Genomic DNA, 18,104 nt, shown 5'->3' on the forward strand with positions numbered 1-18,104 from the left:
TTCTTTTGGCTTAGGGGAAGGGGACAACAGTGATGCAGTATTTGGCCTTTACTGCCACTATAATGTAATCAGCACAAATAACACAAAATATTTCACAAGGTGAGTTACTTAATCTTGATATCAGCTGTGGAAGGAGGCAACACGTCAGCCTGAACACATGCCCAGGCATGGCCTACCTGCCCACCTCCATTTATTGAAATTGCAGAGTGACATGATGGCATTTAATAGGCCTTCAGGTACTGAGTAGTGTCATCTCTCACCACTTCTAGTGGCCATTAAAGCCTTTTTTGATTCTCTCAGTATAGACAGAGGTGTTGTAGGAGCATTTCTTGGATGTGTTGCTATTGTGAGCATAATTGACTTACTGTTTTTTTCCATGGAGCCACAGAGAAAGTGTGCAGCAATAATTTGTGGTTGATAGTGCTTTAGAGTCCAGCCTCAGGGAAAGGGAGAAGGGTAAAACAACATTAGAGAGCCAATTTACATTCAGTGTTTTTATCTGGTCACATGCAAAATTTTTGGTTTTTCAGGATTAAATAGCAAAGGATGGGAGGATCTGTAAATCATCTTCTCACTCCTCAAGTGTATTAAGATGTGTAAATTTACTAACTATGTGTGTCAAATACATTACTGAAAAGATATGGAGCCAATTGTTCATGTATTTAATTTCACTGAATTAATTTGAAGTTTTTATTTTCTTTTAGATTTTTTTCAAGCCAATTTTTTTCAAGTTTTTGCCAAATAAAACTCTCACCATTCAATTTATCAGTATTTAAAACATAAATTCATAGTTATACATCCATTGGATAAGAGAATATAAATTTACTATATAAACCAGGCATGATCAAAAAGATATTTTAGTTCCCCAGAGAACCAAGATTTTTTAGAATTTCTAAATTGTCAGAAAACGGAGATACTTTACACCTGAAGAGACTGAAACCTGCCTTTTCCCACCCAGCTGCATGGTGAGCCTGAGCCAGTCTTCAAGACTGGCACCAGAAAAGGTGCAACACTGCACCAGCATATCTCATTACATACTAATCCCTGAGGTCATAACCCCTCAATGAACCTCATTCCTTTTCCATTGCTTAGTTCTTACAGACCTTCCCATCTGATAGTCTGGTAATTGTGCGCACTGAGGATGGCTTCAGTATTTATGCCTTCAGCAAGTTACATTCGCCCACGCCTGCTTTTTGCACCAGGGCAGAGCCAGGAGGTGAAAGAGATGGGCACTTGGCTCTGCAAGGAGCAAGCAGAAGACAAGGAGCCGTGGAGGGAACAGTGCAAAGGAGGAATGCAGAGGCTCCCACCCACCTCCATCTGACTGGATCCCCTTGGTAAGAAGGACCAGCGAGACCCTCACTGAAGCTAAAGTGAAAATGGTATGTTGTTCTCCAGGATAAGAGATGGAGGAAGGAGCTTAAGCTTTTCCAGACTGGAGCCTGGTGCAGCTCAGGCTGCTGGGAGCAAGCACAAGTTGTTTCCTGAATTGCAGGTGAAGAGTTAATGACTTATAGGGCTGTGCCAGCTGCAGGAGTGGCTAGAGTAGGCAGGACTCCCTTGGGCAGGCATGTGGCAGGATCATCTCTGGTCTGGTGGTCCAGACTGTAGTCAGGGTGACACACTTGGCTAGCTGCAAACAGCTCTTCTCCCAAATTTCAGGCCAGATGGGCAGGATTCAAGATGGAAGTAGAAGATTACTAATCTATAAAAGATTCTGTCCCAAGACACTTTGGGAATATCAGGCTGTACACAACAGGTCACACCACTTGTCTCCCCCACCTCCCTTATTTTTGAGGGATTTTCTTTTCTATGTGTTCTTGTGCTACCCTGCTTCCAAAGAGGCTGGAAGGCAGAAACCCAGATGCACAACACATACCAGATTAGTCAAGTCCTTGCTGGAGGTCTGTCCCCAGGGGTTAGGAGGGGACCCTTCATCACCCCCTTGGACAGCACAGCAGCAAATCCATGTCCCTGCAGCCAGGGTGCTCCTGCAGAGCAGGGTCCTTGCTCCAGCTGGAGCTCCTGCCCAGGCTGCTGCAGCACTGCAAATGGTGTGGGAGGGGTGAACACCAAGGAACCCAGACACCTGCTGAGCACGAGAAGTAACCAAAGGCCAATATGCAGACAAAGGGAACCCATCAAAGCTAGTGAGTGTGAAAAGAAGAACAAACTGATAGAGGAGAAGTAAAATGGTGAAATCTATTAAATGTGTTGGAGAATTAAGGAGTGAAGCAGAAGATGCAGTAGAAACGAAAAAAACTAATGAGCAAATACAACACAGAAATAATAGTGGAGGTGGCAGACACAACAGGGAAATAGAGTCCAGGATCAAGAGTGGAGAAATAAATTGCATTCAGAGCAGAAGAAAAGAGAGTGACCTGAAAATTAATTCCAATAGCAGGAAGAGGCTGGGCTGTGCAATTTGGGGCTCATTGTTAGAGCCTGACAAGCCTGCTAGTAAGGGTGGATCCAGAGGAGAGAGGAATGCTTAGAGAAAGCTATGAGATGCAGGATACAAGGTGGAAAACAATCCAGTAAGAGGGAGTGTGAAGGAATCCATTGATCTCTAATTTCATTACAAACTACATAGCAAGGTTTCCATTGAATTGGAACACAAATCAAGTAAAAATAAAGTAATGCAAAATAAAAGGAGAACAAAAAAAGAAAAACAATAGTGACAAACAAGGCTGATGCTTATATCCAACAAGGGAGAAAAAGTGATCCAGACTGCTTCGGTTCTGCTAGTCTGGTGTTAACAGCATACAGTTAAAGAGTAACATAGCATGCAGGCACGAAATGGAGAATAAAATAAAATTTATTATGTTGACTAACTTGATAGTTAAAAAAAAAACCCTTTTTATAGAACTATAGGCCCTGTGTGGACTCCAGGGAAGCAGCTCTGAACCTTGGGACCAATTAGGAACCATGGTAGATGTTGGGGCAGAAACAAGCACAGGAATTTCACGTGGGAAGGAGTGGTTCAGGTCAAGATGAAAGCAAAGACTGAGGGAAGGGAGCATATCAGGACACAGGTTACTACTGAGGTACTTTGTGGATATTTTTATAAATTAATTTCCTTAAGGACTGGCATAAATATTTGGTGTAATCTGATGAAATCAGAATGTTGTAGTGCATTAACAATGTAGGGGAAAATAAATGAAGGCTGTACCACCAAACAAGGGCAAGAAAGTCACCAGAAGAGATACTGGCCTGCCCTGCTTCTGCAAATGCAGCCCTGCCTGTATCCAGGTGGGAAATTCTCACCAGGTGAGCACAAGTCTGTAACTGCTCGTGGTCACACATCTTCAGGAGAGGAAATCTGACCAGCAGCACAGCAAAAAGAGCTACCATGGCATTAGGTACAGGAACAGGCAGACTAATAAGAAAATGCTGGAAAAACTTGTTTAGTCTTCCCTGTAATGGCTGAGAGGAAGATGATTGCAGTCTACAAACACACTGTAGCATGAACACCAAGGCAGGACCATGTGAGATAAATTACTATGCTGGCAGAGGAACAAATGTTTATTAACCAGCAGTGCATCAAATTAAGCTGGAAATGAGAAGATGATTCCTAACAATTAGAATAGTGAGTTCTGAAAACATCTTCAGACCAGACGAGCTCGAGTCAAGTCCCGGCCACTTTTTAGGATGCAGGCTGGCGTGACTGTGGAGGCGCCACAGGATGGAAACACTCTGGAAACTGCACGCGGTCAGAGTCGGCGTCTCTGGGCTCTGTCCGGTGTCTCCGAAAGCTCGCGGCGCCTGTTGCGGTGTCACGAGAGGGAAAAAAGCCTATGAGCTGCAGAGTTATCGACCTGTGAGGGTGTCCCTCATGCCGTCACCACCACCCTCGAGCCAGCCCCCCGCACCGCTCGCTGACCCTGCCACAACCCGCATCCCTTCCCGGCCATTTCCCACCTCCCCCTCACAGCGCTCGGCCCCTCCAGCCCCGCCGCGGTGGGCGCAGCCACGGGACGGGCGGGACGCGGCGGGCGCGCCGATTGGCCGCGGCTCTCCCGGGGGCGGGACGCGGCGGGCGCGCCGATTGGCCGCGGCTCTCCCAGGGGCGGGACTCTGCACTCTCTGCCAATCGGCAGCGGCGGGGGGCGGGGCTTCCCGCTTTAATGGCGGGGGCGGCCGTGGCGGCGGCAGATTGGGGTGCGGCTGGCGGTGAGTGCAGGCGGCCGTGGGGTGGAGGGTGCAGGGCCCGGTCTTGCCTGGTGGGGGGCGGGCTGGGGATGTCTGGTCTGTTCTAGTGGTTATTTGGGATGTTTGCGAGGGGGAAAGTTTGGGTGGCGGTATCCGAGGTTAGTGGTAGGTCGGGGCAGCTCACTGGGGTGTGCTGAGGGGGCTTCGGAAGGTGGTTGCAGAGCCGGAGGGTGCTGAGAAGGCCTTAGCAGGGTTCGGCTGCTTTGGGGGTTAAGCTTTGCTGCCAGGAATGGTGAGTCCTGCTCCGGGGAAGCCATGTGCTGGCTTGGCACCTGTTAACTAGCCTGCTGAAGGAGGCTTGTGTGTGTATGTCCATGTTCCCGTCACCTCGGATGCTCGCGGTCATCGGGGGAGGCGTGTGGTGCCTCCTCGCCACAGGGGTGGGGAGGCCGTGGCCTGATGGGTGGGATGGGTGTTGTGGCACTGTGACGTGCCCTTGGCGGGTGATCGCGCTGGGTGCGGCTGTCGAGGCTGTCACCCCCCCGGTAAGGGGGGAGCCCGCAGTACCGTGGGGCAAGTTCACCGGTGTGCAAACCTGCCCGTGTCAGACAGAGGGACACAAGTGAAGTCCGAGTTGAGTTGTTGAAGTGTTTTTTTGTTTGGTTGGTTTTTGCTTGGGTTTCTTTTTTCTCAAAAGCAACAGGGTCCTGTGAGAAGCGGTAGTGCTCCTTGGCTCACAGCCCGGTGCCGCTGCCTCGGTGCACCCCTGGTGCCAGGGAAGGGTGCAATTCCCTTCCGCAGTCGGCTGCTCTCCTTCGGGATAGGGCCGGTCGCTCTGTGCGAGGCTGGGATGCTTTCCCGGTCGGCCGACGGGAAGGACTGTCCCTCCGGGCTGGGTGTCGTGGCACAAACACCGGCCTCAGCCGAGGCCGCGCTGGGTCCCGGCCGTGGCGGGGCTGCGCCCCGCTGCTGGCCGGTGGCCCGAGCGCAGGGTACGCCCGCTTCCCGGCTCGGGGACCGGCGGCTGCGCGGCCTCGGGAGCGAGGTCGGCATCGCCCCGCTGCGTTTTGGCGGGACTGTCCCGGCTCCGCAGGCAGCGGAGTACCCGCGGGCTCGCTGAAGGGAGGCTCGGCCCGCACACGCCGCGGCGGCGGCGCGGCGCCTCCCCGGGCCCGCCGCGGCCCTGCCCGGCCGCGCAGGCCCCGCTTCCGGGCCCGGCCGCGCCACACCCGGCCCGGGAGCCGCCCGCGCGGGGGGACCCGGCGCTCCCTCGGGGGCAGCGGGGCCCCGGCCTTTGCCAGAGGGACTCGCAGAGGTGGCAGCAAGGCTGAGCGGGGCGCTGCTCGGTTCCTACCGTGGCCACCGGGCTGAGAGCTGCGGGTACGCGGAGCAGCCGAGGGCTGTGGTCTCCTGGGGCTTCTCCGCAGTGGGGTGCGAGCAGCCCCCGGCGGCCGGGGAGCTGTGTTTTACCCAGCCGTCGGCATCAATGTAACCATTCAGATGGCTCTTCCCTCCTCCTTCGGGCAGGGTGGCAGTACCAGGCCTCCCCCGCTGCTGCGACACAATGTCAGCTTTGAGTGCCCGCTCGTGTAGGTGCTTGGCCTCCCGCTGTCCCTCGCTCTGGAACGCGGTGGCAGGAGGAGGAGGTCACTGTCACCCCCCTGGTGGCAGCAGTTGCCTGGCCTCGGGCTGACCTGGCACTGGTGTGGTCGTTCACAGGGGACTGTGCTTCCTGGACCACTGGCTTGATAACCACTGGCAGTACAGGGCTTGGTCTGTAGATCTCTTTACGTGGGCCAGTTCCTCTGTTGTAATGAAGGGGAAGCTGGGAAAGCTACTTATTTTTACGTTGTAACAGACTAAATGAAGCAGCATAAATAGGCATTACAACAAGAGGCTAAGCTTTGTGGGTGGCAGTCTATGCCTCAGTGCCCGGGCTGCTGCCCGCAGAGGGACTGTCAGGTGCTTTCCCTGTGACTGATCATGTTGGTTCTGAAATCCTAAAGGCAGGGAGGGAAAGCTGGGGTGAATACCCCTTCCTATGCTCAGTGGGCAGCATGGGATAACACTGGGTGCTTTACCTGCTAGTACATTTCCTCAGAGCATTTCTTCCCCTCCTGGAGGCCAGGATTGCCTGTGCAGCAGTGCATCCATCCTGCTGTGCTGTCCCAAATTGACCACCTTCTCTTCTACCAGAATGCAGCCAGGGCAGATTCCTAGCTGGATAGAGCTGACCTTCCCACCAGACCTGCTGGGCAGCTTCTTGAGGGTAGTTTAGAGTCAAACAGCTGGCTGAGCCCTTGGGGCTTGGTTGAGACTGCTGTGCCTTATCTCTTTCCTAGGAAGCCCCTCTAACTCATGGGTGTGAGCTGCTGCTACCAGCCTGTTCCGATGAGAAACAGCAAGATGCCAGTTGTTGCAGCATATACTTGCTACATCTTGCTGCAGGGATTAAGCTGTGCCACCCACACAGCCTGGGCCTCTGTGGTCCTGCCTGATGTTGTGTTTTTATTTTTGTTTCCTGAAAGTCCATTGGGGTGGGGGTTATATGGTCCTTCAGGGAAGCAGTTAATATAAAAGTACTGTTAAAACTGAGACTTGGGAATAAAAGCTCACTCTGGCTGAGAGGCATCTTGTACTGTATGTTAGAGATAAAAAATAAGGGAACTTGTTGAAGTTGCATAGTGTCTCCTTTCTTTCCCAGTGGAGAAAAGCTTTACATCCTGAGGTATTAGGGGCAGGTGTTTGACTGGGTCCTTTCCTTGAATTGTACAGGTGAATACTTTCTTCTTTTCTGCTGGGGGTTACAGCATGGTGAACACTCAGCCTGAGATGCTTACAAGGGACACTGGGAGTAGTGCCTGTGATGGCCCAAGAGATGCTCTATGTTTCTGTGCTTTTGTGTTGGGGTATTGGAGGTAGTGTATGCCCTACTGGCTGTCAAATGGTGGGAGTACTTGGGCTGGAAAGTCTGGTTCTTGCCAGTCAAACAGGTGGGGCAGCTTGGGCTCTTATAGGGAGGAGACGGTCCCCAGGAGCCAGGACTCTTCCCTGCAGGAGTTGTGGGGCTGCTGTTGCTCAGAGATGACAAGTTGCAGCTGCCACAGCCTATTCCCCATCAGGCTATTGTCTTCAGTCTGAGCCTTTAGTGGCTTGAGTATGGTGGAGGTGGTAACTGGGTCTGATGTTTCTTGATTTAGTGTGTCACACAGTTGATTCTTTGCACTGGGATAGGTTGGGGTGGTGAGCTGTCACTGGCAGCAAGTCCTCCAGCTTTGTTGCAAGGTGTGCTCTTACCCCAAGGATCAGATCAGCTAGCTTGCTCTCGCAGTTTAAGATTTGCTCTGTGTGCACACAGATTTTATAACTCATGCTGCTTCTACTTAACCCTAGGAGGCTTGCCGTGTCTGTACAGCAGTAGAAGCAAATGCACTGACTTTGAGTGGTCAATCTACACCTGTGTTGAGATAGCCAGGCTTCATACTTCACTTTCTTTGTGCTTGGAAGGCTATGAACCTCCTTGAATGTGGTCACCATTAAGCCTCAGGCATGTTGGGTTCTAGGTGCATATACTGTGCTACTGGAGTATGACATCTTCATACTGTCAGAGAACATCCTGCTCTCTTGTTAGAAGGTTGTGTGACTGCACTGCCTTCTTGGTGTGGAGGGTACAGGACCCAAAGCTGGTGTCATGGTAAGTTCCAGCCAGTGGCCCCTTGTCTCATTGAGAAGTAGCTCTGGGCTCATACCTGGGCTTATTGAATAATTCAAATAAAGCTGTTGGTGGGAATTTGTGAGTCTTTCCTTTCTGCATCTTGCTTTGTGGATTTTATGTCCATCTTGTCTTGATGTACCTGTCTAATTAATGCACAGGCCTGAATGGGGCAGAGCACACTAATCATTACAGTGTCATGATTACAGCCAGGGCTGTGAGAACAGAGGTAAAGCCTTGTATTGAGGCATTTGCATAGTGATTAAAACCAGAGATGAGTGCTGTGGTACAGCCTGTCCCACCTCCAGACAGGGGTGCTCTGTTTGTTTGCTAGGCAGCTTTAGAAGGCTTGACCTGATTTTGGATGCAGGTATTAGAAGTTGGCCTAGCTCAATGTAGCCCTGCCTGCCCTCCTGCCACCTGCCTAGTTCTACCCTTCCTGAGTGTGCTCTGTGCACTCTGGGGGGCTGCTGGGCGCCTTCACTTCAGAGAGAGGGAGCTCAGCTATCTATCTCTACCTTCCCCCTTCAGCTGGTGCTGTATGAGGGAGTGACACAGATCAGTATGGTTAGTTCAGACAGGAGATACCTCATTTTCCACTTCTGTTGCTATCTCATTGTTTCTTTTTTTCCTTCACTTCTTTACTCCTTTGCTCCTTGCTATGTCAGATTTTCTGCCTAATGTTGCCTTTTCTGTGTTTTTGGTTTTTTTCTCTGCTGATATCTGTTCTCTGAATATGCAGCCACCAGTTTTGACTGTGATAAGGAGTAAACCTACTCTTAACAGCCTGGGGAGGTGCTGCCCCTGGAAAAAGTAGGTATGCATATTAAACCTCTTACTGCAAGGTGTGCTCTTGTGGGACCTTGAAGTCTGATTATCTGCCTTGATTTTTGTACAAGGTTACCAGACCCTATTGCAATGTGTGTCCTCCATTCTGTGAAAGCTTGTGAGGTGCCATGCTGACTGTCAGAGTTTTCATGCTAATCTGGGTGTCTCCTCTTGCTTTCCCTGCTTCCAGTGAGTATGGGAAGGAGAGAGCTTAATCTGTTTGTAGGATGCTATCCAAAGCCTCAAGGTTTTCCAACCACTCTGTGAGAGAGTGGTAGGGTGTTAACACACATTTGGTGAGGATGAGGAAACTGCTTAACTTGAGGCAGGGCACTTCCTGCTGCTTGGGTCCTGCCAGTGTGCCAGGATTAGCATCCAGCCAGTGTGATTCCCACACTGGTTGCAATGGCAGCTCTTGCAAGAGCTGTTGCATATCCTGGCTTTGAGAGTTTGCATCCCTCGTGTCTCACAGCACCTCCTGTACTGACTTCAGAATATGAAGTTCCACTGCTGTGGAACATATGGTACCAGGCTGTTGGCCATGTCCTTTGACACTCAGCATGAAGTAGGTGAGCCAGAGGAAGTGACCAATGGATAGGATTCAAATAGAAAAACTTACCTGGTGGTGCTAGCATAAAGTTTCCTTGCAGTCTTTGTAATTAGGTTGTGAATGGAGTTCTGGGACAGGTTGTTCTCAAATTCCAATCTGAGTTTGCCCCCAAGTCCTCAGAGCTGAGGTGCCAGGCTACCAGAGTTGCTACTGCCCATATCTGTTGGTACGGTTTTCTGTACTTAAAACATAGAAGCTCTGGTAGTCCTGCTAGACTTGTCCTCTGTAGCTGGTGACAGGCATGTCTTTATACTAATTTCTTTTGAGAAAAAACATTACTTCAGAAGCATGGGGACAATGCTATCTTGAGTCTTCAGTGAATGGCTGAAATTATAGTAGGAATGCAAGTGTACATGAATACAGCTCTCCTGTTGAGTAGCCTCTGCTGCATGTGTTTGAGCTGGTGTTAGGAGATGCTGTGTGTGAAATAAATGTGTACTGCTTGGTTACAAGTCCCTCTCCCTTTGACTGGGCACAGAGCAGCAGACAGTGGAGATTGAAATTCAGTTTCCTGTGCTTCACTGTACACTTCAGTCTTAGAAAGATCCCACTGCAGAGTTGATAGAAAACAGGGGTTTGCAGCTTATTGCTCGCTGAGCTCCTTCTCTCTCTTGTCTTGCTCTGACTGCCTTGCTGTCTGTGTGTTGTTTGGGGCAGATAAAGTTTCATGCTCCTCATCTTGCTGGATTCACTTGTGCATAAGCTTGGGAAAGCTGCTGGAGCTGTGGCTGTCAGCTCTTGGTGGTGATGTTTTGTGGTGCCAGCCTTGTGTGTACAGTACACACCCCTGTCTGTGGCTGGCTTGATCAGTTCCACTCTTCTGCAGGGAAATAGAGTTCATGGGCACATGGGGCTGTGTGCAGGCTTTGCTAGACCCCATGGTGACTTTCTGGAATGCCAGGCAATTGAGTAGGTGCTATGGTGGGGAGCTGGGGGAGGAAGATGCCTCTTCCTGAGACGTGCAGATTGCAGCTGCATCAGGCAGCAAGCCTTGTTGCCAGCTTGTAGGTCAGGGATGTGAGTTAGTTTCACATCTGGCCAACTGATTATCTCCTGACCTTTGAGGGCTCCTACTCCCTGGGAAGCCCCACAGGGCCAAGCTTGCTTTTAGCCAGTTCAGCAAGAGCCTTATGCCAGTTCTCCCTGGGGTGGCAGCTCTGTGGCCACCTACCAGATGGTTTTGGTGCTGCCTTTAATTAAACTAGTGGGGAGATGAGGGTGTTTGATTTTGCACTTATTACAGGACTGATTTCTGACCAGAATGCTGAGAAGTAGGAGTGTTAAATGTCTAGGGCAGAGTCTGTTGCTTGCAGATAGTTGTGTGGGGAGATGTGTGTCCTGCAAGGATGTTAACAAAACTAACTGGGTTGAGCTCTGGTCTCTGTCAGTGTCATGGTTCTGACAGTGCTGTGGTCTGACTGGGGCTGGTCATAAAAGGCCTTGCTGTTGTTGCTGAAGTTGCACTAATTAGCTGTATAGCTTGCTGGAAATATGCAGTCTACACATTGCTTGGTGTAAGCAAGTATTTAATCCTTGATGTTGGTTACCGGAGCAGATTGTGGCCTGATACTCTAGTTTGCAAATAGTGGGGAACTTTTTCTCTGACATGGGGGAAGTGACTCCCTGTTGCTGAGAGATAGGACATGTGTTGCAACGTTTCTCTGTATCATCAAGGGTGTGTTTGGGCCCCTAGGGTTTCTGCTCATTTGGGATGCTTGGACCTATTTGCTTGATTTCTCTTCAGCTGTTCAAGGCTCAGCTTTGGGTACTGCATCCCTTCCCAGCTCCTTGCTTAAGAAGGTCAGGATTTAGGAGGAGTAAGAGGAAAGTGTCCCCCATGTGCAGAGAGGACAAATCCAACCACTGAGCTGTGAACACCTGCAGAGTGTGATGTGCAGTAAGAGCCGACACCTGTCTGGATGTTGAACCCCTTTCAAAGTGCAGAGGGGTGTTGTGTGCGGAGGAGAGTTCAGGTTCCTGGACATTTGGTGCTCTGTGCTGGAAAACCCCTGCCTGCAGCAGAAAGGCTGGCATGGAGCAGTGAAGGTAACTCTCGGGCCTGCCCTACAACTCTCACTTTGCTGCTCAATTGTCAACACCCCAAGGCCAGTGGGACTGCCTTGAGGGACAGAGGAGGGCAAGACATACCTGCATCTGCTCACTGAGCAAGGCATACTTTGCCACTTTGATGTAGGATGACGTAGCATGCCAGTGGGGACAGATGCCAGGTCTTCCAAAGACCTGAAAACCTCAGGGATTTCCCCAGAGATGTGGTTGCTCTGTTAGCTTAATTTAACAGGGTGTTGTTCTGCCTAGAGAAACTGAGGAAAACTTACAGGTCCTTTCTATAAGGGCCTATAGCATAATTCTACTATTTCTGTCTTGGTAGATGTCTGGGTGCTTGCCCAGAGCCTGTCTGCAGGAGTGTTGGAGGTGCTTTGCAAAACAGCAATAAGACACACTTGTTACTGTTCATGCTGGTGGGGACTTCTGTGCTAGTCCTGGTTTGAAATGGGCTTCTGCCACTGCCCGGGGGAATAGTTGTTATGGACTCCGAATTGTTTTGAGCTGGGGTCCTCGTTGGCCAGTGGTACTGGAGGCTTTGGTCTGGGGTCAGGGAAGTGATCCATGGTGTCCAAGCTGAAGTGTTTCTGCAGTGTGAGATGGAGCTTTGAGCTCAAAGACAGCCGACACTCTCTTCTCATCCTTGTCTGCTCAGAATAGGCAAGTACTCAACAGGATTTGTCTCTGCCCTGGGCCTGTAGTAAGGCTGACTCATTCACTTTGATAAGATAAACACAGACCTTGAATAGTCAGGCGTCTCTGCTGGGAGCTGACTCTTGAGGGCTCCTCAATCTAGCAAATAAAGGTGTAGCTGGATGTAGTGGTTGAAAGCTGAAACTAGACAGACAAGTTTGGAGCCTGCTCTTAGCCATTAAAGCAACATAAAGCTCAGCAGCTTTCCAGACTTGTGCTTACTATATTTCCCACAGCTGAGTCTTGAGTGTCCCTTAAGGATGCAATAGTTCCTGCTATACTTTTAGCCAGCTTTCGCTGCATGTGGTGAGTGGATTATTTTGGCAGTGTCTAGAACCTTAAATATTACTTGCATCACGGTGGTACTAAAAGTGAGTATTACTCGCTATTAAACCCTTTGAAATCTTGTGTGGGAGAGTGAATGTTTTTTTTTTGCTGCTGAGGTCCCCCTGATATGTGGGGGGGATCAGTCCTAAGTGGGCTTTGCCTGATTGCTGCATCTGCCTCCAAAATGGCACAAGAAACCACCTTCTGTGCTTTCTGAAACACAGCAAAACTCCTTGGGCTGTGTGGCTATGCAGGCTTGCTCTGGAGCTCTGCTGCCCTTGCAAAGAGGTTAGGTGGCACTCCCCAGTCTGGAGGAATGTGGAGGGTATGACTGGGCAGGCACAGAGCCAGCACTCCTGCTGCACCAAACTGATTTGCAGGGAATGGTGAGCCAGAATGGTGTGTGCCAGGCACCCCCTGAAGATTACTGCTGGCAAAGCCTGCCATGGAGGTGCCTGGTAGCTCTGCACAGGAAGTGTGCTGCCATCCTGCCTTACAGCAAAGATGACATTGAGTTCTTCCTCTTGCTTTGAAGATGAAGGAGCAGTGCTGGTGTTGACTGGTGAGGGCTTGAGGTAGCAGTGGATGCTGAGTACTCAGGGACCTTACTGGGAAGAAGGGTACTCTGGCTTCAGCCTCCTGGCTGCTGGTCTGGAAGAGGCCATGTGCTTCCTGGTGGTGGCAGCAATATACCTCCTGGGGAGACTGGGCTGGGAACCCATTTCCCCAAGGCCGTGCATGGGCAGTGACTCCTGTGCACCTTCTTGGAGGGAAGGGATAGGTGGAGTGTCTGGTAGCAGCTGTGGGGAATTCCCCCCTTAAAGATGGATGAGTCAGGTGAGGCTGGGCCTATGCTCTGCCTGGTGTCCTGTGGGTTGGGGAGCACACAGGGTGGGTGAGGATATTTCAAACTTGCAGCTGTAAGAGCCTGGGCCCTTCCTGCTTTTCTGGAGAGCATCTGCCCAGATCACTTTCTGGTGTGTGTTCATACTGAGGCTGAGCAAGTGTGGGGAGTGCCAGTCCTTCTCCCTGCAGCCTTCCATCGTATGGCTTTCCCTTGTCTGGAAGGGGAGTGGAAACGCCATTGCCAAGCAGGATGCACCTGGCCTTTGAGGTACTAGGTTATGTGGTGGTAGTTTCTTGTCCAGAGGGTTTTGTGCAAGGATGTGAAACCAGGAACTTTGACACCAGAAACTGATGTTTGTTACTGAATCTATGGATTTCCTTCCTCATGTAATGGGCCTGCCAGTGATGGTGTGCTGCTTCTGTGGTGGGAATCAGCTGGCAGGAGCCCAGAGCTGACCATAAAGGCAATGTGCTCTGTAGAGTGTGGGCCAGCTGTGCATCTCTGCTTCAGGGTCAGACAGAGAAGTGTGCTGCCAATGTCATGGTGCTTCTGGATGATAATGCTTGAGCTTTTAGAGCAGGAGCAAGATGAATGGGCTTGGAGATACAGTGCTGAGGTTGGAAGCTTTCCTAGCTGGCTTGAAATGTTGGGTTCTTGCCTTGGAAGGACTGCTGACATTTGATGATGGGGTTCCCAGCAGAACTGGGGAAACAGAGTCAGACTCTGTGAGAAGTGAAGGAGGCCTGTGGCTCAGTTGGAAAGTGGATTCTGGTGTGTGATCAGCTGAAAGCAACACTGGCCAGATAGATGACTGTTTCTCTGAAATTGGGCTTGGAGTTTACTGATCTGCAGGGCTTTGCTCTGTAGGCTGCCCTCCTGGGAAAACAGCTGCTTGATCTTCCCTGCCTCTTTCCACAGAGACACTGCCATCACCATGGAGGGGATTGTGACTATGTATCAGGACTTCATGAAGAAAGCAGGTCAGTGTTTGGCTCTGCCCAGCTATCAGACAGGTAGCACTACATGCTTTACTGCCAGAGGCATTGGGGGTTGCCTGTTATCCCTTGAAGCATCCCTTGGTCGAACTGCATCCTGCCTTTGCCCTTACACAGGTGCAACTCTGGGGTTTTTGTGCTGCCTGAGACTGTTGTGCATCAATGCCTGTGTAAATTGTTTTGGGGCACTTGTGTTGCCCTGGGCAGATGATCTCCAGGCTGCCCTGCAGTATGGCTTCAGGCCATACTCTACTGAGTCTGGCTGACTTCACCAGCCTCTGCTCCCAGACTGCTTCCCTACTTGCACTCGTGTCCTAGAACAGGATTGCTGTGCCCTTGCCTCTACTGTGGCAGTAGCACTGTTGGCAGCAGGCTGGGGTGAGGATGCTAACTGCTCTGCACTGTGGCTCTTTCTGCAGACCCCCGCATTGCTGATTATCCACTGATGCAGTCCCCATTCCTTGTGATGGGCATCCTTCTGGGATATGTCTACTTTGTCCTATCCTTGGGTCCCCGGCTAATGGCCAACAGGAAGCCTCTAAACCTGAAGAAGTTCATGGTGCTATACAACTTCTTTCTGGTGGGACTCTCCCTTTACATAGTCTATGAGGTGAGTTGTCAGTAGCTTTGTTGGGCATGTGTAAAGCAGCGTGTGCAGGCTGTGTGGGTGATGGGGAGCCCTTTTCCTGGCTGTTCCCTGCCCTTCTGTGCAGAGCTTGACGTGCAGTGGGTGATGTGTTAGGTCTCACTCTGATGCTTTTGTTGCAGTTCCTGATGGCAGGGTGGCTCACTGGGTACACCTGGCGATGTGACCCTGTGGACTTCTCACAGGACCCCAAGGCCCTCAGGGTGAGTTCTCATCCCTCTCCTGATAAGTAGAGAGATGGCCTTTAGTGCTTCTGTTTGGATGGCAGGGTCACAGCTCCTGCCTTTCCTGAGGCAGAGGATGTGCAGTCTCCTGGCTTTGGTTTCATGCCAGGGTAACTGGACGAAGCCCTTCCCTTGCTGGGCTTGTTCAGGCTGAGGCAGGTCTCTAATGTTAATGTGTTCTGTTACAGATGGTCAGTGTTGCTTGGCTCTTTGTTTTCTCCAAGTTCATTGAACTGACAGACACGGTGAGTTACTGAGAAGGCCTTGTCACCACTTGCTGGGCAGGAAGCTGAGCTCAGTGTATTTGGGGTAGGTGCTTTTGCAGCCCTTCCAGTCTGACCTGGTAGTGCTTCTGTCTGGCATCACTGCCAAGGAGGTCACCCTGGAATATTAGTGCTGAGGCCCTTCTTTACATGCTACAGCTCTGGAAGCTGTGGGGTGACCTAATGAGTGATGAGAGTGAGTGGAGGGAAGGGAGGGAGGGAAGCATCATTGGGATCACACACTGAATTAGTGGCCCAGCCTGCTCTAGCTGCTCCTGGGGCTGCAGGTCCTTAATGTTGTTGGGCTTTCATTGCAGGTGATCTTTGTCCTGCGGAAGAAGAATGAACAGGTCACATTCCTGCACCTTTTCCACCACTCTGTTCTGCCATGGAGCTGGTGGTGGGGAGCAAAGTTTGGTCCAGGTAAGATGGCAACTGTCTGGGTGCATGAATTGGGTAGGGTTACCCCAGCATGCTGAGAAGGGGTTTTTGGCCCTGCTGTGCTCTTAGCAGCTCTGTGTAGTAGCTGATTGCTGTGGAGTGTATTGACTTACACTAAGGAAAATCTCTTTTAACAGGGGGAATGGGCTCATTCCATGCCATGATCAATTCCATGGTGCATGTTGTCATGTATTTCTACTATGGGCTGTCAGCAGCAGGACCTGCCTTTCAGAAGTACCTGTGGTGGAAGAAGCACATCACAGCCATCCAGCTGGTGAGTCTGTGAGGCAGCAGACCATGTGCCTGATGTGAAGGGCAGCCCTTGTACCTTTGAAAGTGGCAGCCAGCAGCAGTTGTCTTCTCTGTAGCATATTGCTCTGGGTTTTTAGCAGCTCTGCCCCACTGTGGGCCTCTGATAGCCCTACCAGCCTGGCTGGGGTGTGGGTGCTGTTCAGCTCCTGGGCTGCAGCCATGTTGGGAGGGTGAGAGGCATATACTGCTCTGGACTTGTGCCTGCCTCTTTCAGCTGCTGCTGAATGCCTCACCATAAAGACCTTTGCTTCAGACTGGGAAAGGAGTCTAGGTGTTGCCTTTAAAAATAAGGTCACTAGTGGGTTCCCTGACCCTGCTCCCATGAATAACTTGTTCTTACTCTGCCTTGCTCCCAGGCACAGTTTGTGATTGTCTCCGTCCACATCTCTCAGTATTACTTCATGCCCAACTGCCAATACCAGTTCCCCATCTTCATTCACCTTATCTGGATTTATGGGACCATCTTCTTCATCCTCTTCTCCAACTTTTGGTACCAGTCCTACACCAAGGGCAAACGGTTGCCCAGGGTGGCTCAACAAGCATCCCAGCACAACGGTAGCAGCATCCATGAAAATGGCACTGTCACCAATGGCAAAGTCAAAGCCAACTAGAGGGTAAAGTGCTCCCAGAGCCAATGAGAGCCCCGGGGCAGAGGCAGCTGGGACCTGTCCCTCTGCTCCTGGGTGCCACTAGCCAAGTCAAGTGCCTACAGACTGTTGTACCCCTGTGCCCAGTCCTGCTGTCCCCTGTCTGCATGCTCAGCCCCTCTGCTCTGAGCAGCCATGGTCCACTTCTGCTCCTGGGAGGGCTTGTGCTGTTTCTCAGTGTTGCTGAGCAGAGAGGCAGCTGCTTGCATCACAGCTGTGGGGCTGCAGTCCCATTCCAGTGTTTCCAAAGGAACTTTCCCCAAGTGCCTACATCTGGCTCTTCTGCCTAGGGGCCATTTCCTTCTGAGTAGGACCAAAAGAAGAGACCGCTTCCTGTCCTGGTGCCCTCTCCTCTTCCCTGTCTCACAAGAGCTTGTGTGGATGAGCAGATTCGTCCCTGGCTGCTTGTTACTCCAGCTCATGTGTGAGTGCTCCTGCTCTACGATGCCTTGTGCCACTTTGTTCCATGCCACAGTGCTGCATGTCCCTTCTGGTCCCTATGTGCCCAGCTTGGGAGTCCTGCCCCGGCATATGTGTGCCCAGGTGTCTGTGGAGAACGTAGGGGCAGTACTTATGGGACTTAAGGGCCCAGACCTGCCCAGTACGGTACCCATGCCCTGTGCCTAGTACATAGCAGGGGCTGTGACAGCCTGAAAGGCTTCCCCCATGTGATAAGCCCAGGTTGCCTTGCTGTTCTTGTGCCTGGGCTGGGTGCTCAGTGTGTGCTTAGGCCACACTTACCTGATCCTCTATGGCAGCTGGTGGCTTGCTCCAGAGTGGGGGAGACCAAGCTCAGCCTAGTCTTGGACCACTTCCATCCCTGCAAATTCAAGACTTGAGCAATAAGTGCCCCTAAAATCATCTCCTGGGCTCTAGTGCTTGGATCCAGCCTTCCTCTGGCCTAGCCTGAGCACAGTAGAGGGTGGTTTTAAGTGTGCTCAGCTGTGGTGCAAGAGTGAGCACCTCTTGCCTCTTTGGATATGACTGGGCCTGCATGAAGATGTGCTCTGCCCTTCAGCAGGGCAGTGCAGCAGCTCTCCTGGCCTGGTGCCTGTCACCTGCTCTGATTGTAACCAAAACATGCTGATGGCCTCGAGGACGAGGTGAAGGAGCCAGGCCCTGTCAGATTGGGCTGCTCTTCTATTACAAATAAACAAACAGAAGGAGAAATGGCTCTGTCCTTTTGTTTTCTTGGCTCAATATTTAAGCAAAAGCTCTTCCAGGTGCTTGGTCCTGTGCAGTGTGTTTGAAAGCACGGCTGGGAGAAGCAGCTGGTGTAGCAGGTTTGTGCTGGGGGAAGAGGGTGATAGTTGTGTGCTGATGAAGCAGGTGGCAGATTGTTT

The 18,104-nt window shown here is 51.2% G+C and overlaps 1 protein-coding gene across 1 annotated transcript; it reads left to right on the forward strand.

Moving 5' to 3' along the window:
- The first annotated feature begins 4,133 nt into the window (after positions 1-4,133).
- ELOVL1 (ELOVL fatty acid elongase 1) lies at positions 4,134-17,931 on the forward strand. Its single transcript, XM_021527832.2, has 8 exons — positions 4,134-4,173; positions 14,152-14,213; positions 14,648-14,838; positions 14,997-15,077; positions 15,287-15,343; positions 15,679-15,784; positions 15,940-16,076; positions 16,471-17,931. The coding sequence occupies exons 2-8, from the start codon at positions 14,168-14,170 to the stop codon at positions 16,723-16,725; spliced, it is 873 nt and encodes a 290-aa protein (XP_021383507.1). The 5' UTR covers positions 4,134-4,173; positions 14,152-14,167; the 3' UTR covers positions 16,726-17,931.
- The last annotated feature ends 173 nt before the right edge of the window (positions 17,932-18,104 follow it).

The sequence above is a fragment of the Lonchura striata genome, chromosome 9 (assembly GCF_046129695.1).
Source record: "Lonchura striata isolate bLonStr1 chromosome 9, bLonStr1.mat, whole genome shotgun sequence".
Lineage (NCBI taxonomy): Eukaryota > Metazoa > Chordata > Aves > Passeriformes > Estrildidae > Lonchura > Lonchura striata.

Excerpts from the sequence above, each read along its gene's own strand:
- ELOVL1 (XM_021527832.2), top strand. The coding sequence starts at position 14,168 with ATGGAGGGGATTGTGACTATGTATCAGGACTTCATGAAGAAAGCAG. Across the intron at positions 14,214-14,647 it reads GGACTTCATGAAGAAAGCAG|ACCCCCGCATTGCTGATTAT; the intron begins GTCAGTGTTTGG and ends CTCTTTCTGCAG. Across the intron at positions 15,344-15,678 it reads TCATTGAACTGACAGACACG|GTGATCTTTGTCCTGCGGAA; the intron begins GTGAGTTACTGA and ends CTTTCATTGCAG.